This window comes from Lupinus angustifolius, chromosome LG06, assembly GCF_001865875.1.
Source record: "Lupinus angustifolius cultivar Tanjil chromosome LG06, LupAngTanjil_v1.0, whole genome shotgun sequence".
Taxonomy (NCBI): domain Eukaryota; kingdom Viridiplantae; phylum Streptophyta; class Magnoliopsida; order Fabales; family Fabaceae; genus Lupinus; species Lupinus angustifolius.
This window is the reverse complement of record NC_032014.1, coordinates 2,401,767-2,421,021: the sequence shown is the minus strand read 5'-3', so window position 1 is coordinate 2,421,021 and position 19,255 is coordinate 2,401,767. Positions and strand designations below refer to the sequence as shown.

Sequence of the window (19,255 nt, the reverse complement as noted above, 5' to 3'; positions counted from 1 at the left end):
AGTATAATCTCCTCAGTAAGACAAGAAATCTACCTAATAAATAATTAAAAATGTGTTTTGTAGGTTCCCAAAACCAAATTTGAACAAGTCTTATCTACCGTACGCTTGGGGATCTATATAATTTGACTTTTTAAGTTAGGTTGTGTTAGTTTAATAACTAAGTATATTATTTATACATTATCGATGTGAAGTTTATTACACAAACAAATGTAATGACAATATATAGAACTCATACAACAAATGACACTAATGATTAACCTTCATGGAGATTATATACATCAAATTCGTTCAAACCTAAAAGAGAAGCTCCAAGGAAAGCAGCACCTAATTAGAAATTCCTATATTATATTGATTTTTTAAATCTTACAGAACCTCGGAGTATTCAAGAAAACCAACTGAAATACATCTACAACCTTTCACAATGCCAAGTTAACGAACAATTTGACTTGATCGGAATTTTCCATCAATGTGTCAATGGAATGAAAGACCCAATTTAAAACTGTGCTGGTTTGTATAATCAATGAACCATTCCAAAAGGGTTCATTGAAAATAGTGAGTTGAGATTGGAAGCTTCTAACGCCAGTTACTAGTTAACCAGGAGATTGGAGGATCTCATTTTTGGGTAAAATACTAGTCAAGGCCACTCATTGTTTTGCACTTTTAGCAATCCTAATTTACATGTAAAACAAGTATCACACCTTTAGATGCCACCGAAAATTCGATGTGGCATCAATTGAAAAATAAAACACTTTGCAACATATCATAGCACGTTCTAAATCATATCTGAGTACAGTTACATGTCAGGAATGGCTGAAAGGGTTCACTGCATTCCGTCTTCTGTACAAAAACTTCCCTTCAGCTGTGATTGGTGCTGTATTTTGAGTATTTCACCCAGATTATAAACCGTCCCTTATGCTTCAAGATGGAGAGACCCTTCTGACAAAACCATACCACGTAATGCTTTCTCGAATAATATCACCTTAAAAATTATAAAATTTCAGTAAGGTAAACGGGTTATACTTCATTTTTTTGCCGGAGATGCAGCTTGTAGCTTCTTAACGCCCCACAATTCCACCAAATCAAATCATATAATACCAATCCATCAAATATGGGTTATGCAGACAGGGATCCCAAGAAAGCCACCCTTAGGATGTCTATTTGCACAGAAGACAGGAATAAACCCAGTTTGCTGATTGCAACGCTGAAAACTCATCAAAGCCATATTAAGCTCTTAAAGTTCCTTAACCATTATAGTGAATTTTCTGATTTTGGGAGCCCTGACCCTGAGACTGCTGTTGGGAAGCCTGCAAGTTCAGCGATTGTGTGTTGTAGTGAGCAAAAGGCTGGGAATAGAGAGAATTCATCTGCAAAAAAAGAGCACTTAATTTTAGTAAGTAAATAAAAGTTGCAAAGTTTAGATATAAATGTGTGAAATAGCGAAGAAATAACAAAACTTAGTCAGTAAATTAAGAAGTGAAATAGCTGCAGCCTTTTAAGTTTATTGTATTGATAAAGGAAATAAAAGCTGGAAACTATGGGAAACCTGAGACTGAAGAGCATTGGGATTGGCCACACTGAAATGGCTTTGTGTTGCATCATCTTGCAAGTGATCACTGAATCCAGCCTGAGTGAAAAGATCTGGTGATCCATGGGCCATGTAGTCCTGTTAATTAACAGAAAGGAAAATCAGAACAGGAAAGAAGAGGCAACCCAAACTGAAGGGGGGAAATTTCTCATTCCTAGAAACCTCAGCAACCTGAGACATGAAGTCATTTCCAGAACCAAAACGTGAATACCCAGCTTGAGAATTCTGGTTCAGGAAGTTCCCTGGGAATCCACCTTGTGCTCCTTGTGTAGCGTAATCAACAGTATATGCAGATTGAGAAGCCTTAAGGTATTCAGAGTGTTAGTAACTAGAAGGGGAAAAAAGAATAGTCGGTGTAAAAAGTGCCCCACGACAATTAAAGAAAATAGAAACATTTAACACATATGGTAAATATCATCAACAGACATGATAATGCTCAGAAACATATGAAATAAATGATTTTCCAACAATTAATACGCATCATTAATTGGAAATGGCTATGGAAACAACAAAGCCATGCCAAGTAAAAAAGCAAACCACAACAATTTCACCTACCTGTGTAGAGAAATCAGCAACATTATAAGGAACGTGAGAGCCCTGGCTTTTAAAGTCATCACCCAAGAAGTCCTGATGGTAATTTGTAAACAAAATGCACAAAAATGAGCACCAACTTTACATTGAAACGATATCAAGCATCTATCAAATTACTATAAGTAAAATACCTGAGACATTCCAGGCACAGAAAACTGATCCCGAAATGACTGGCTCGCCCCTTGGGCTGGCATCTAATATGGACAACAAAAATATAGTCAGAACTTACCTGGGACAAGAAAATAATACGGAGAGCAAGAAATAGCTTATGAAGCTGAAATGGAAAAGTACGTACATTGTTAAAGCCAGGTTGAGATAATGGGCCACCAACAGATGGCTGGCTGTTGGGATTCTCCAGACCAGGGAAGTTAAATGTGGGTCCAATATTCCCAACAGATTGATGTGTACCTTGCTGGTGTGGAAGATGATTTCCGATTGCAGCACCAGTATTACCTCTCCCAGCCCCAAAACCCCGAGTCCCTGGAGATGATACATGAGGAACTGCCCCAACAGGTCCATGCACAGCTCCACGAGATGGGATTGCATATGGTTGAGATTGGGGACCACCGTGAAAAGGATGCAAGGGAACTCTAGGCATTGTATACTCAGCAGGATGCAAGCCAGGCTTATGAGTACCATTTGGTGGGCCAGGAGGCATATAAGATCCTACAGTTCAGATCAAAAGTTCTTGTCAAACAATCTACAAATATACATAAGTGATCAAAACATCAAAAGCTCCAGCAATCCAAAAGTGTAAGAGGTGATAAGAGTTTAAGAGTACAAAGCACTAGTCTTTCAAAATGTTGTAAATTAAAAGTATTTCAATAGGACAAAGTTAATCCACTCCACAGGGATATCCTAAAATTGTATTCATCAGGGAGGAAGAAACCTATCAACAAATAAGGAATGATATACCTCTTCCTCGGCCAGTCCTTCGATCTAAAGTTGCACCAGAACCAAAATTGTCATTAGTTGCAACTCCAGGTCCTCCCCCGTAAAAAAGCCTCCTTTCATTGTAAATCTGCATCAATGTAAGATCAACCATGACATTGATATGTAATCTTTCTCAGCAAAAAAAAGCTCAAACAGAAATGAATCCCACTTAAAGCATTAACAGCAACTTGCCACCAAGGGTAGTTATCAACAATTAAATCCTTTTGCACATACCTTCTTGGGCTTCTGGAACTGAACCATACTCTGCTTCAAATTGTTCAAAGGCCCTTCGACTAAGCATTCATATTCCTGTTCAGAAAATAGGAAGAAAGAGCAGCTTATTTAGACAATTAAAATGACACGAAATTCAATCTTATGATATGGAGAACTTCAAAATGATAAATCCTAAAGAAAGTTAATAAACATTAGAATTCTGAAATTCGCACAAACATTTTAACTAAGCTTCCAGGTCTTCTCAGGCAGGTATGCCCATTTTTCAAGAATACACAACCAGTAGTAACATTTATAACACGAAAACTACCTTGTAGTGTGTCAATAAGCCATTCCACAGGGGCTGCTTGCTTAGAACTTTAGGGTTTCCCAGAACAACGATACCATATCTTGCTCGTGTCAAAGCAACATTGAGCCTCCTCGGATCATTGAGAAACCCAATGCCCTAAAAGAAAGTATAGAATTCAACCATAGATCCATCAAATGTTAAAATAAAGGGTACAAAATGTACACATTTAAAGCATACAAACTTTGGAGGGGGGAAATCAAACATGTACTTGCTTAAAGGATCATTTATCAACCTGATGTTCATTACTTCTAACACATGAAAGAATGATGTAGTCTTTCTCCCTTCCTTGAAAGGAATCAACACTAGCAACCTGAAAAAGAATAAAATTACTGTGACAGCTATGGCAAGGTCAGAGAGAGCATATAAATCATGATGACATCTGCATTGAACCTCAATCTCCTTATAAAGTTGCTGTCTGAGAGAACCATTCCTTGACATATGGTTCACAATATAAGCTCTTTGCCCCTCATACGGTGTTATCACGCCGATCTGAACATTAAAAAATAAAAATAGTAATAACCATAATATATAAACATTGACAGCATTAGTGTAGCCCATGTTCAGTCTACACTCTACAGTTCAAAAGGTACCTGACTCGGGACCACGCCACTTTTTAAGAAAGTGGTTACAATCTTTTCAACATTTGCAGCCTCAGTCCTATTTAAATAAGATGTTCCACTTGCACTTATCTCTTCTTGTCCCATCTAAAAATAGTTAGGTAAATAATTAAAAGAAGACATGGGTTGGAAGCAAAAGGACAAAATTTATGATAAATGCAAAAGAAAACAGTTTATGTGATTACCATGGATGACAAGAGAAATATATTTACTACAACAAAAAACATATTCACCTACATGATATATGTATTTACAGTACCTGAACATAAAAGAACATGGGACGGTTTGGCACAGGCCATGGAAAATCAATTCCTGATGATTGCCTTTCATTAACAGTGACTCCATTTTGCAAGGTGCCTTCATAAAAGCTGTTTGAGGGAAATTCTGAAAGACATGGATGCATACGGTACTGAACCTGATATTTTAGGAAATAAAGCAAAACCATAAAGTCATTACAATAAAAAATTAAAAAGAATTACAAAACTAAGGTCTAAGCAAAAAAGCCACAATCAGATGACCCTAGCCTAACAAACCCAGTGAAGCAGCCTGTCTACGAAGGCAGAGATCACATTGACAGCCACTGTAGTTTTGAAGTCACTGGAGAACTGAGGTCAATTACCTGCAACCTAATTGGTTTGACGCCAAGTAGAACAAGACGTTCAAAAAGTGACTGAGCTAGCCCAGCACGAGCTGCTTTCTTGCACATGATGACTGGACCAAGCTGACAATGGTCACCCACAAGAACAGCCTAAACAGAAACATCTTGTTAAAACATCAACAATCGGAGAGTACAATACTGCATGTGCAGCCTTGAGCCCAAAATACCTGCTTTGCCCCAAGAACCAAAGGAATGAGACATTCAGGTTCTGTTGCTTGAGTGGACTCGTCAATAAGTACCTGGGAAAATTTATCATCAGCATAAGAATTGAACAAGGATATGACAACTATATATTTCAAGTTACATATATTTCAACCTGACGGAACCTAAAATTTGATAGCCGGGGATCTCCAGCACCAACACATGTACAGCATATCACATCAGCACTTTGAGAAATCTCCCTCTCTGTTGCTCGTTTAAGTGCTTTATATTTTTTTTCATCACTGCTAGAAAGTTCTCCTGAAATATAATTAAACAAAACTAATTTTAACTTGTGCATAATTGCCTTGCCCACTCCAGGATAGAGTTAAAACATAACACCAATAACAACAGACCACCGAAAGAACAAGAGACAAAGTACAAGATATTAATAAGAGGGGGAAATATAAAAATCATGATTTTGCTTTACGTAAAAACATATCTCTCTGTCTCAGCTGTCTGTCCTAGGGTCAAATAATTGTGCAAACATATTAGCAAAGCAGAGAGAAAATCAATTTCATTGCCCAGGTCTTAAATAGGTTCACAGTAACAGCTAAGGTGCAAAAAGGGCAGTGACGTGCACAAGGCTCCTATCTAGTGGGGTCTGGGGAGGATAGAAGTACACAGCCTTACCCTCACAAGTGAAGAGGTTGTTCACAGGATTTGAATCCATGACCACCAGGTCACAAGGGAAGCAACCTTACCGTTGCGCCGAGGCTCACCCTCAAATGAGAAATAAATACTTCGAATAATTAGGCTAATTAATAAAATAAACCAAAACCAACTGCAAGCGAGAACTCAGCATGCCAACCAGAAAACACTTGGTAAATTTTGATCAAGAAAAGCCCCAACCTTGTTCATCTTTAAGCATTTGTAACTTGTGAAGCTCACTCTTGTCAGATGTGTCAAGATGTCGAACCTTCAAGAAACACCATACACATTCATCAGGCTTAATGATCATGATTCAAATATGTAATACTGTAACCATTACTCAAATGCACCATCCAAGAAGAAAAGTACCCTAAGAATGGCCAAAATTTGAAAAGAATATTGATTGAAAGAAATGTAACACTAACCTGATAGTGAAGTGTCAAATGCTCAACAGGAGAACTCACAGCTTCCCTTGACTTTGCACAGAGCCTCACAACCTTGAATAAAATAAAAATGTGTTGCATAGGAGGTTTCCATTCTCATGTATAACCAACTTTCAAAAATAATAAACATCCAGGATACCTTCAACCCAGTAGCACTTATCTTTTCAGCCAGCTGGTCCACAGCCACATTACTAGGTGCACAAACCAAAACCTGAAAGTTATGTTTGGAGGAGGGACAGGAGAAGATAAATGAATCGGAAGAAGCATGACAGAAAAGCAAATTATGTCTAGAAAAAAGTTAAGAACATACCTGTCCCTGACCTTGCTTTGCCATGTGATATACAAGTGCTGCAGAAGTTACAGTCTTACCAGTTCCAGGTGGACCTTGAATCAAACTAATAGGCCTCTGGAGAACACTTTTAACAGCAAAAACCTACACGGAAGATTAGTGACTTTTAAGAGCAACATCTACTAGAAAATTTATTATTGCGTAATATGGAAAGTATCTTGAGCTTTATTTTGGTTTTTCAATCCTTTATATTTTCAAGCCATGCATACCCACTGTTTGGAACAGTTGAGTTGGTCCATATTAAAAATCTAATAAATTCATAACATATTTAATAATTTTTTATTCCAAATATAAAAATTTATCATTACACAAGTATCTGATTAAACAACAAATACAGAAGATTTTACTATAACAAAATGTCCCAAATAAGTTGAAAATATCATCATACAACATAAGCTATACGCTTTAATCGCAAAAAAACGAACAAATAAAATTTAAAGTTAATTAAACAACAACGATTTTGTACCAACATAAGCTAACAAATATATTACACATAAACATAGTTACAAATACGTTGAAAGAACCAAATTTTTCCTCTATCAAAAAGATATCATTTTGACGTTTTTAAAACTACTTGAACCGACCGAGTCACCAGTTTTATGCTCAAATTTACCAAGTCAAACCGATTCATACCGGTTTTGGTGCATAACCAGTCGGAAGAGTGACTCGAACTAGTTAGGTGACTGGTTCCTGGTTAGACCGGTCTGAATGGCCGGTCCAAGCCGAGTTTAATAACTATGTGCATAATAGTGTTAATGTAAAAAGAAAGTAAAGAACTGTTCCACTTGAGGGCATATTTGGATGGAGCCATATCAGATTAACAAGGAATGGATGGTTGAAGAGAAGCATTCCTCTTATTTTCGAGATTTTCTAATGAGGAAAAGGGAAATGAGAGACTTTCAATTAATTCTCCAAAACCCACTACCAGCCCTTAGTTTTCAAAGATCCCTCAAATGGGGCGATTTTAGAGGAGACCCTTAAAAACATTTCAATGTTGTACCTAAATATCCTTCTCAAAACATACTTTTATGAAACACTGTTAAACATAACCTTCACTTAGAAGTTTATGAATGAAAATGATTATAAATGTATCGCAATGAATTCTTTTCAGTTCAAGCACTACTCATCAATTTCAGACATTCAAGTGAAGACAAGAAAAATATCTTTTACTACTCCCATCCCTTTCACAAATATGTTCCCTCACAATTCCAAAAACATACTCAAAAAGCAGCAAATGAATGAAAGCAGGTGATTTGTTATGGACTATTCAAACTATAAAACAGATGAACTCAAACATGTAATCAAAAATCATAACACGAGTAAGATAACATAAATCAGTTGAAATAACAACATACTTGAGATGCATTGAGTTCTGGAAGCCCAGGTGCACCAAAGCGACGCGGCAATGTGTTACGCACCATCTGAACCTCAACTTCATGACCCAATAAATGATGATAAATATACCTGCATGTTGAACAGCAATTGCAAACATAACAAAAACAAAATGGGAAGCAAAATTCCACCAAAACAGTCATCATATTTGTCATGACATCTTATAATTAGTTAAAACAAGCATAATCCTGCCACAATGCTATTCACATTATAATTGGCTTCGAGATCATCCAGCACACACAACAATCGTGAAAAGATAAATATAGCATATATTGTCCCAAAGTCCACACAACTCTATCCACAATCAAATTAATAGCAACTTGTAGAACAATAGCCACATCCAATGTTAAGCATGCATGTTCAACAAAAATTACAATCCTTAGTGCTGCAATCTTCCATTCATGATGAATGAAAAACAAAAAACAAAATATAAAAATATATAAAAGGAAGCAATACAGGGGATCCAAGCAAACACCATTAAACCTGACCCGGAACAAACTTACCCGCTTACACTTGTCTCATCCACGGCAAAGGTTTTCATAGCACCCTGCATCCTATCAAAGCTTGTACTTTTCCAGACAAAATCAACACTAAAACCATGGTTTACATCAACTGGTACCCCCTGCATAAAAGGCTCATAAGCACTAGGCACAAATAAACATCTTGATGACAGAAAAACAACAATAGCAAACTAATGCTAGAATTACCTGACTAGCACGAAGCTCCAGTGCAATTTCTTCTTGTGCCGTTAGCTTAATCTGAAAATCAAACATAAAGCACATTACATAATTGAATAATTTTGAGGAAAGAAAATTATCTAAGAGCAGATATTACTAAAGAACACACATTCTGTTAAAAAAATGCAAAGAGGACACATTCCACACTTGGAGTAAGGCACACACTAGGCAAGTCAACAATAAAACAACATAAAGGACCACAGTGAAAAACAACTCTATTACTTTCAAAAGGAAAACAGAGATAATGAGTGGTTGAAAGACAAGTAGAAATAAGACCACAAATGAGGAAGGATAAGTAGGAGTTCTATTATTTGAAAATAATTTCCTTTATTATCTTTATTTGACCCATTTATTGATTATAGTATCTTTTGACTAAATTTAAGTAGATAGAGGTAATGGGGTATTGTTGAAAGTATTAGGACAAAGAATGAAGATACATATATGGGTACAGAACCTTTAAGAATGACATAGGCAACCCTTTCCCCTTGAGCTAGCCTTTGGGGAGGAGTTAGCTCAATTATTCTAATTTGTATAGATATAAACAACAATTGCTTTATTCACAACGGAGACTTAGAGATTAAATAACATTCACTCATACCACATGACCCACTGACTGCCACGCAGGATGTGCAGCATCACCAGAATAACGCAATCGTAATTCATCACCAGGTACAAGCCGCAACTCGTTATCTTCCTACATTACAACACAGCATTCATCATCTTCCAATAGAGATAAAATAAAATTCATAAATTAAACACCAATATACAGACAATGAAGAACGTGTAATTTACATGTACAGCAGTAAGAATCACCCAGCAAGCAAAAGATATAGTACCTTTGGAAAAACAAAGTATGCAACACGCTTCTTATTAAGACCAATATCCCATCGAATTGTGATATTGTCCTTGCTTTGTGATTCTTTCATCATCTACACCAACATAGCACATATAAGATACAACACATTACAGAAGATCAGAGAAAAAGAGAAACAAAATAAGGGACATTTTCTACAGCTGGAGACGAATGATACATCATCTTGGAATGGAGCTAGGAAAAAATTACCTTATCATAATCGGCTTCAAGCTTAATAAGAGGTGCAAATACATTTTGATACTGAGACAACAAGGCAAAGAAGAAACTTAATAAGGCCCAACTGTAAATCATGAAGATAGTGACATCCTCCACATACTACAAATGTAAAACAATAGCAAGCGATACGAAGCACGCACCTGATATGCATCTTCGTATTTCAGTGCCACGGGTTGAGGTTCATCATCTACACCAGGCTTCTCAAGGTCCTCAAAAGAAGCATCGGGATTTGTCTTCCACAACTCTTCCACCTTATTTATTTGTTGCGCACTTATGTGGCGTGCCCTTAACTGCTCTTGTTCAGATGGGACCTGCAGAAGACAGCATTATAGCAAAGATGGAAAAAAAACAAGCTTGAATGAATTAACACATGAAAAAATTGCAACCTTGACGAGCCACTGCAAGAAACACCTATCATCAATCAAGGGACACCATTGGCTAAGGTCCCAATTCATGTCCTTCAATGCATTGACACTCAAGCAAGGTTCACGACAAAGAAGAACAACTACACTTTCAGTCTTGGCAGAAATAAATCCCAGGAGAAACACATTACGACACCCACAGTTGTAGCATTCAAGAATTGTTTCTCCCAGAGGACTATCTTTGTGCAGACAGACTTCCTTGTGTTTTGCCCGAACCTATATGAACAAAAAAATTAAGCAACAAAGCTAAGCAACATTTCCTAATGAAAGAACAATATGCACTTATGTTATTTCATGCAGCAGCAAAAATTTCAAAAGTTATCTGTCAAATAGAACATTTATTTAAAACAATGATGATAAATTACAAATACAAAGTTATATGTAACGAAGTGCAGACATCAGTTGTTGAACTTCAAAATTGAGAAAAGACAAAATGAAATAGCATTAGATAACATTGAATAGAAGAGAAAACCCAAAAGAATCCAAAGACGGCAGCACAGATACAAAGTTATTGACGTTATGTTTATTTTTCCAGCAATTTCATAGGATAAACAATCTAGGATTAAAGGTGGTTAATGTTTTGTGTGTTACTTGGGATAGAAAGGTACCTATCAAGCCAAAAGGAAAATTCTACCGCTCAGTCATAAGACCAGTGATGCTTTCTGGCACTAAATGCTTGGTGATAAAGTGACAGCAAATGCATGAGTGCAGCAGAGACTACAAATATTGGATGAGTAGGCATACAATAAAAAAATAAGATGGGAGTGAATGTATTAGATGGAAAGAAAGAGTGGCAAGATAGATGAGTTGATCTAATGTTAGGCAGCTCCATTGTAAAAGGGGGAGAGATCAAGAAAACCTTTGGATAAAACCATTAAGGATTTAGACCTAAATGGTCCAATGGAGGACTTAGTTTTTGATAGAATGTCATTTGATCCATATATCTGACCCTTAGTAACCTAGTATGCGACACAGGTGTGTGGTTCATTTGGGTATGCAGTTCATTTGGGTACATAGTTCGTTACGTTTTACATTAATTATATGAGGCCTTCTTTATGATGAACTCGGTATTTGGTACAGGATACGGCGGATTTGGAACTTCTTACGTAGGGTAAATGAGAGAATTATGTAACTATGGTCCGACTCCACATAGTGGAGTCATTTGACAAGTCTACACAAGCCCATCCAAAGAGAAAAGGCTTAGGTTGTTTTTGTTTTACCAATTGCCTATGAATTATCAACATGTTACCAAATGTAGTTCAAGAGAATTCTTGATATAAAAAAATTAGCATTCTGATTCTGGGATACGATACATGTCTCAATGTGACAGCTATGCTCCAGAGAGCTTTGTCCAACAGATTGAAAACCTTTGCTAATATCCATGTTTAAAAATGAAGAAAAACTTATTCTAACAAACAACATAAATAAATGCAGAATGACATTATGACTATTAGCTCCCTATAATTTCACAGTGACTGCTAAGTCAGTAACTCTAACACAGTGCATGATAAAATTAAAGGGGGAAAAGTTGCTTTCTAATTTGTGTGCATTATTATAACTACTAAGTTCATTCATCTAAATTGACAGTGTACAAACAACATAAATCAATAGAATTGGTACCAAAAGAAAATTTAGTCAAAATGTTTTTTATGAATAAAGAAATATCTACAGAAAAAAATTGATATCTAGTCATAATGGTTTCTCAAATAGGCAATTTGATATCTAGTCACAGTAGATCCTACTCCTCAAAACATTAAAGGACTGAGACGTTTATCAATTCAATATTCAGAGTAGATGGGTATTAAACCAAAAAAACACTCTTCTGTTGGATTACCAATAAACTCAATTGAGTTCGGGATTTTTCACCAAACTCAACCAGTGCCACTAATGTATCTTCATCATGTAATGATTAACAACAATAAGGCACCTCCCTTTACAATAGGGGAGAGGACATATTTTGTGATACTTAGGTTTTGAACCCAGTAGCATAACAGGTAAGAGCTCTCAAACCTCATGACTGGTACATGACCCACCATCCAGAAGCTAAGTCGAATGGACATAGTACAAGTGTCACTATCAGTATGTGGATACTAGAACAGAACATAGTTACCTAATATGTGGTTCACCTGGGTACGCGGTTCATCGTGTTTTATATTAATTTTATGAGACGTTCTTTGTGACGAATCTGTTACATTGTACTAGGTAGACGAATTAGGTATGTGGTACCTAGGGTAAATGAAAGAATTATGTAAAGTAGGACAAAACTCTAAATTGTTCTACTAGCTTTTCATCTGAACAAATTGATATCAGGAAGTCCACAAATGTCGACAAGTCTTCCTACTTTTCAGTTTTCACCGATAATTACAACCTAAGCATGTAAAGGACAAAAGTCTCTGACTTCTAAAATAGCAACTTTCCTCCTCTCTTCATTCATCAGCTTATCTAAGTTTCTAAATTTTCAAATATGTTATCAGTCAACACCGCACTTCATACTACATGATTTTAAAGTACCCAAGTCCACCGCTAACATAAATTCCAGGAACAAGCAAATACAACAACGTCAACAAATTATAATTAAAAAATGCAAATGCCGTTGCAATAACTAACCAGGTGATTCACGATATGCGATCCAGAAGTGTTCCCACGTGAATTACAGAACCATTTGCGACATGAAGGCACATTGCACCTCACAACACATGCTGGATTGGAGATACCACAATACTTGCAAGCATGTTCAGTGAAATCTCCCTTACCATAATCAAAATTATCGTCATCACCGGTATCCTCAAAATTCAACCCGCTTATCCCCAACACCAGCGCATCCACCATCTGACTATTCCCTCCGCTTCCTGACCGCCCCTTCGTCGCACTTCCCGGAGCTGCCGAAACAGGTGAGCCATCAGACTGGTGATCGGACACAGCTCCGACACCTCCACCTCCGCGCTCAGAGGGTTCAGCAAGCGAACCGGATGGTGTGGGCCAGGAAACCGGTGACCTAGTCGAGTCGTGGAACTCCGGGTAGTCGAAATCCTCGCCCTGAGTGTTGAATTCAAGGAAAGTGTAGACATCGTTGCCTGTGTCGGGCTGCGAAGCCGTGTCGAATAGATTGCTCTGCTGTGAGTCCATCCCGTTAAGGTTTCGGAATCAGAATGGATCGATCTTGAGAGCGTGGAATGAATCGTTGGGATTAGGTATTTGAGATTGTGAATTGCGATTATTAGGGTTAGGGTTAGGTTGAGGAAGGAAGAGAAAACAGAGAGAAGGTAGAAGAGAAGATAGACAGTGAAAGATGAGAGAGTAAAAAAGACGGGCGATGAGTACACATACGTATTCAAGGACCGTATTGGAATCTTCAAACAGAATTTTTAGGCTATGTTTGGATGGGGGTAAAAAGAGGAAGAAAGAAAGTGAGAGGAATGAAAGAGAAAGGAAAAGAGTTTCCCTTATTTGGTTGTATTGAAAAGAAAGAAGAAAGAAGAAAGAAGTGAAAAGTTTTTAATTCACATCGCATATTTTCATTAGTTTAATCTATATGATTTAAGACATACTTTGAGATATCATTTTTTTGATAGTTTAAGGAAAATATCATTATTAATAATAATTATATTATTTTCTCTTCACTTTCTTTTCATTTTCTATCGTAGCAAACAACTAAAAATCATTACATTTTCTACCCATTTTATTCTCTCAAGTTTTTCTTTCTCAACTTTTCTTTCCTTAACTTTTCTTCTCTAAACCAAATATAGTGTTAAGAAAAACTTACTTCTGATCATTAACTCGTTGGTTTTCGGTCTCTCATTTATTTATTTTAATGTATTACCTTGACTATTTTGTCCTATTTAGATTTCTTTGTTAAAACATTTATGGTAATATGTCCTATTTTAATGTATTACCTTGTCATATTTAGGTTTCTCACATTTTCAAATAAGACTTAGGAAACAAATGAGGTAACTCAAGATAAACTTATGCTTAATTAGTTATACAATAATTGGTTCGATTCGAAACTCAATTTAAGTTCAATGAGTTGTTTTTCCGGTTTGTACTTAACTTGAGCTTGTAAATTGTTTTTGATTTGTCAACTCAAATTAATATAATTTATCAGGATTTAAGAATTATTTATTTTAACTCATTAGTTCAATTAATTTAGTTTATTGACTATCTATTGGGTATAAACTTAAAGGTTAAACTTTTTTCTCTATATATATATATGTGTCCATAATCACTTATTATCTTATCAACTCAATGAGTTGATATGTATTTGACTCACATACAACTTGTTTATTCAACTTATCTGATTCAAGATTATAAAATTAAATAATGAATCGGGTTTGGCATGAATAATGACATTGGAGGATTCATCATCAAATATACTTATTTTTTGTTTTTTATAGCTTATGTATTCATCTGATAGACTTGTTGGTGAATATTTGATTAGCATATTCAACCTTATAATTGTTTGTATTTTTGGTACGACAAGTGAACCGTATCGTTCAAGTAACAAAACCGGTAAATATTGTGATATCATCCTCAAAGAGCATAGTTCATCGTTCTTTCCCGTTGAAATCCTTACATTCAATTCCATATAACTTGTGAAGTTACAGATTTTGATGCACATTTTCTTTGAATCATTTGTATCAATTCATTGAGTACAAAATCCATAGATAATTAATCAAATATCAATTCTTTGGATATTTCACCAATTATCTAGCCTTAAGTTTGATGTAAAAACAATTCATACATCATTGTCCATTCCTAAAGCAATAATGTATCAAGGAAGATAAGCTAGATTCGATACCAAGTTCAACTTCTCAGGTAAACTTGGATATAAGATCAAGAATTCAGTAATAAAGTAAATTCAAGCATTAAGCACGAGCTAAACTTCCCAAATCAAACAAATGAATACATTAAAGAATTGAATCTAATAGTACAAAAGTTAGAAGATTACATTTCAATCTCAACACTCTTATCTAAAGTCGTTCCCACGACTTTTCTCCTACCCTCTAATGTTTCTCTCTCTAAAATTGTGTGGAAAAGCTTGGATAACTCCTAATTGCTTTTCGTAACTGCCTATATCTGTTCTAGACTCATGGTCTCTCGCTCGAGTTAGAGATTTTCGCTTGAGCGAGAGAGCAAATTTTAGCAATTAGAAAATCTTCTAGCTTGAGCGAGAGAATCAGAGTTTTGAACATGTCTTTCTCGTTGGAGCGAGGTGCTCTCACTTGGGCGAGAGACACACATAAATTTTGACATCCAAAAGTGGGAATTGTCGCTTGAGCGACAATCACCTCACTTGGGCGAGGGACATGCAAAGATTTAGCCTCCAAAATTAGCAATTATCGTTTGGGCTAGGGATCCAAAGCTCATTTTACCCAAATTCCTTCAATTTCCATCTTTTATACTCATCATTATCCTACAATTGATACAAAAACATGTAAAGTCCTTAAACAAGATTAATCACACTAAATTTGTTAGAGTTGTACATAAATTTTATATAACTACACTATAAGTGTCCAAAAATTATATGAATTTCCTTCCCAATACTTAATAATAATCTATAATATTATTTAAAAATTTGGAAAGTCTACTAAAAAATTATTGGATCATCATATTGACCAATATTTTGATAGTAGAAATAATCCTCTTAAATAGATGGGTGAGGGTCTGAGAGTGGGGGTGGAGTGAGGGTTTGAGAGTGGGGGTGGTAATGTGACTTTTTTTGAAAGTTTGATGCAAATTTTGGAATAATTAGCGTTTTATCGGTCCTTCCTTGTGAAGTGAAAATGGCGGCGGTTTCAGCTTTAGCAAAGTACAAGCTAGTGTTCTTGGGTGACCAATCCGTTGGGAAGACCAGCATCATCACTCGCTTCATGTACGACAAATTCGACAACACTTATCAGGTCACCTTTTTCTTTCTCTTTTTTCCTTCCATCTTAACTACACTATCATCATCATTTTCTTACTTATTAGTCTTCCTCTTCTGTTTAATACAGGCCACAATTGGTATTGATTTTCTATCAAAAACTATGTATCTTGAAGATCGAACTGTTCGACTGCAGTTGTGGTAAGATATATTAAGGCTATTGGTATTGACATTTCACCTCGTTTTTGTAGTCTTTGTTGTTTCTTATTTTGTTCACCATTGAATTTGACTTCCACAATAAACATATTGTGCTGACTTTTATGTTTTATATTTGTGCTTCATGCTTATACCATCTGTATTTTGTTGAGTGTTTCCTCTATATTCATGCTTCATTTGTGTTCTGACAGGGATACAGCTGGACAGGAAAGATTTAGAAGTCTTATTCCAAGCTACATTAGGGATTCATCTGTAGCTGTTATTGTATATGATGTTGCAAGTATGCAATTTCAGATTTGTTTTATTTTCAAAATTATGTTATCCTACACATCTTTTGCCTCTTAATAGTTGTTAATCTCATCAAAGCTACTGATTTTGCAATTGTTTATTTGTTTAATCAACCGGTTTGTAAAGGAATGAACAATACATTATTTTAAATGCTGTGAACTATTGTAGCATGGTGTCATTTTTGTCCGGACCACAGGGAAGTAACAGCATGATAAAAGTGAAAATTCTGTATAACACTTATTTTATACATTTTATTACAGAAATTGACATCCAATTCTATTCATGACCACTCTATATTCTTTTGATTGATGCATTAGCTTAGGTGTTTGTTAAGATCCATGGAAAAGCACTTCCTAGTAAATGTGATGTTCTTATTGTATAGGCCGACAGACTTTCCTAAACACAACAAAGTGGATTGAAGAGGTGCAAACGGAGAGAGGCGGTGATGTTATTATTGTTCTTGTTGGGAACAAAACTGATCTTGTTGAAAAGAGGTAATGGGTAATAAAAAAGAGAAGAATGGTTTTAGCAAGAATAAAATTTGTGAACTATTGGCAAAAGTAACTCCAATAGCACATATATTGACTTAATTAACTACTTGCTTAGCTAATTATACCATGAATATCTATTCCATTTCTACTGACACAAGATCACATAATGTGGGAATGGGATGTATGCTTACAATCGGATATTTTCTGTTGTAATAATTGTGCTTACAATACTGTCAATCTGTATAATTTCTCCATTTTTGTCTCATACCCCATTTGACCGAGTCTTATTTTTGTTGTTGTTTAAACACTTAAAAAAGTTGTCTTAGTTGGTCAAAACTTAGAAGGCGTACTAAGTAATTAGGATTTTGCTTACTAGTTAAAGATGTTCTGCATGCAGGTTAATCCTACCATAAAAGACAATTCTCTGGATTAGTGAAATCCTTAATCTAGTTTCAATTGTATGAATAGAGATTTCTAATGTCTTGTGGACTTTAGCAGCTTAGGTTAGTTTGATGAGTTTGACCCTAGAGATGATTCGTATGTTGTAAAGTTGTGGTTATGTGCTAGTTTTATTGTTTTAGTATCTGAAATTCATTTTTTTCTGTTTCACTAACCACCTTCCCTGTGAGTCTGCAGGCAAGTCTCTATAGAAGAAGGGGAAGCAAAAGCTCATGAACTCAATGTCATGTTTATTGAAACTAGTGCTAAAGCTGGGTTTAACATAAAGGTACTTGAATTCCCTCTTTTTCTCATCCCATACACCTTTAGTTATTTCCCTGTTTCCTACCGGAGTGAAGTAAAATTGTACAAAGTTAGGATGATAGTATACTCTTGTTCTATGTAAAACAAATTTGGAAAAAACATTGGTAGAATGGGTGAATAGAATGTTCTGCATTAGACATCATATGTCTGCAGCTTCCTCTTTGAGGACATTTCTCTGCGAGGTTTATATTGCATGTCCAGTTATGTTGCGTAAGTTCAGGCCTTTGAATATTGGTGATCTATTTGTTACCGTTCTGATCATTTTCAGTTCAGTAGTGTTCTTTTACCTAATTACCTTCAAATTGCTCCCATTTGTCAATTTCATCTCAACCTGATAACATCGGCACAAAATTACAGAAAAGAAGAAGGAAATTTCACAATCGATTCGGAATCAATTCGATTCCGAATACTAATACCTCGTTTATTGCTTGAAGAATGGAGAAGATTACAAGATGAACCCTAATTGATTTCCCGAATCAATTGCACGTTACAAGATTAATTCCCTGAATTAATCCATCTCCTCTACTCAATTCTCAAAAGCTGATTACAATAACCCCCTATCACTTATTTATACCTTCTGCTCCCTAAACACCTAACACCTACACTGCTTCGGCAGTTACAACACTGTTTCAGCAACTAAAATGGCCACGTCATACTGCCACGTGGCCTCCTATGATACACCCTAGTGATGGGTGGTCTCCCCCTTATCCTATCACAACCACTGATTCTTTTCTTCTCTCTCCTCTGGTAACAACTTCTGAGTGTCTTATTTAGTCCTGATAATTTTCTTGCTTCCGACTTATCATGTATTTCTTTGTTGGATGTCATCTATACAGGCTCTGTTTCGAAAAATTGCTGCAGCTTTACCTGGAATGGAAACTCTATCTTCTGCAAAACAAGAAGACATGGTTGATGTTAACTTAAAGTCTTCAAGTGGCAATGCTCAATCTCAACCACAATCAAGTGGATGTGCTTGTTGAAGGAGCTTCATGCTGTACTCGTTCACCTTTGTGTCATACTTTTTGTTTTAAGCAGATTTATCTATAGTCCTCCTCTATAGCATTATCTGTAAGGATAAAGAATATATAAGGGGCTGAAAGAAGTTCTATGTAGAAAAAACAGATTACTAGTTTTGCCAGCAATGGTGTAGCAATGTATTAAAGTTGGCCAAGTTAACTTTGAATTATGTTAGTTGTACCAATGTACCTTATAAAACGTGTGATATAATTAAAGTTGTACAGTGCAGCTTGTTCATTTGGATTTCAACATTGTTATATGTACACCCAACGTTGTGTTATAATCCTAAAAGTATAGGAAAAAGTGCCATACACCTGAGAATTGTTAGGAAAGTTATATGCTTGCTGGTATACATAACATATTCGTTTAGGTTTA

General features: G+C 35.9%; 2 protein-coding genes across 4 annotated transcripts; one reads left to right on the top strand and one right to left on the bottom strand.

Moving 5' to 3' along the window:
* LOC109348869 (regulator of nonsense transcripts 1 homolog) lies at positions 588-13,633 on the bottom strand. 2 transcript variants are annotated; one of them, XM_019589463.1, is made up of 29 exons: positions 12,854-13,633; positions 10,211-10,462; positions 9,965-10,135; positions 9,798-9,848; positions 9,571-9,663; positions 9,333-9,428; positions 8,705-8,755; positions 8,501-8,619; positions 7,961-8,069; positions 6,567-6,689; positions 6,396-6,467; positions 6,239-6,310; positions 6,015-6,081; positions 5,281-5,423; positions 5,132-5,203; positions 4,926-5,054; positions 4,566-4,721; positions 4,280-4,393; positions 4,080-4,178; positions 3,922-3,999; positions 3,651-3,785; positions 3,344-3,418; positions 3,092-3,197; positions 2,472-2,842; positions 2,308-2,370; positions 2,141-2,212; positions 1,748-1,888; positions 1,544-1,663; positions 588-1,364 (listed from the first exon to the last, which is right to left on the bottom strand). In XM_019589463.1, the coding sequence occupies exons 1-29, from the start codon at positions 13,370-13,372 to the stop codon at positions 1,242-1,244; spliced, it is 3,792 nt and encodes a 1,263-aa protein (XP_019445008.1). In that variant the 5' UTR covers positions 13,373-13,633; the 3' UTR covers positions 588-1,241. The 2 variants fall into 2 exon arrangements, with proteins under 2 accessions (XP_019445008.1, XP_019445009.1); XM_019589464.1 differs by having other exon boundaries at positions 1,757-1,888.
* LOC109348864 (ras-related protein RABH1b-like) lies at positions 15,937-19,131 on the top strand. Of its 2 annotated transcripts, XM_019589456.1 has the most exons (6): positions 15,937-16,143; positions 16,237-16,307; positions 16,514-16,602; positions 16,993-17,104; positions 17,738-17,828; positions 18,700-19,131. In XM_019589456.1, exons 1-6 carry the CDS (start codon positions 16,027-16,029, stop codon positions 18,841-18,843), a joined length of 624 nt encoding a protein of 207 aa, XP_019445001.1. In that variant the 5' UTR covers positions 15,937-16,026; the 3' UTR covers positions 18,844-19,131. The 2 variants fall into 2 exon arrangements, with proteins under 2 accessions (XP_019445001.1, XP_019445000.1); XM_019589455.1 differs by having other exon boundaries at positions 15,937-16,307.

Bases quoted from the DNA above. Each gene is read 5' to 3' on its own strand.
- LOC109348864 (XM_019589455.1), top strand. From the start codon at position 16,027: ATGGCGGCGGTTTCAGCTTTAGCAAAGTACAAGCTAGTGTTCTTGGGT. The intron at 17,105-17,737 runs GTAATGGGTAAT...GTGAGTCTGCAG, and splicing joins ACTGATCTTGTTGAAAAGAG to GCAAGTCTCTATAGAAGAAG. The intron at 17,829-18,699 runs GTACTTGAATTC...TCATCTATACAG, and splicing joins AAGCTGGGTTTAACATAAAG to GCTCTGTTTCGAAAAATTGC.
- LOC109348869 (XM_019589463.1), bottom strand. From the start codon at position 13,372: ATGGACTCACAGCAGAGCAATCTATTCGACACGGCTTCGCAGCCCGAC. The intron at 9,849-9,964 runs GTGCGTGCTTCG...TTGTTGTCTCAG, and splicing joins AATACGAAGATGCATATCAG to TATCAAAATGTATTTGCACC. The intron at 5,424-6,014 runs GTTGGGGCTTTT...ATTATATTTCAG, and splicing joins AATGCTTAAAGATGAACAAG to GAGAACTTTCTAGCAGTGAT.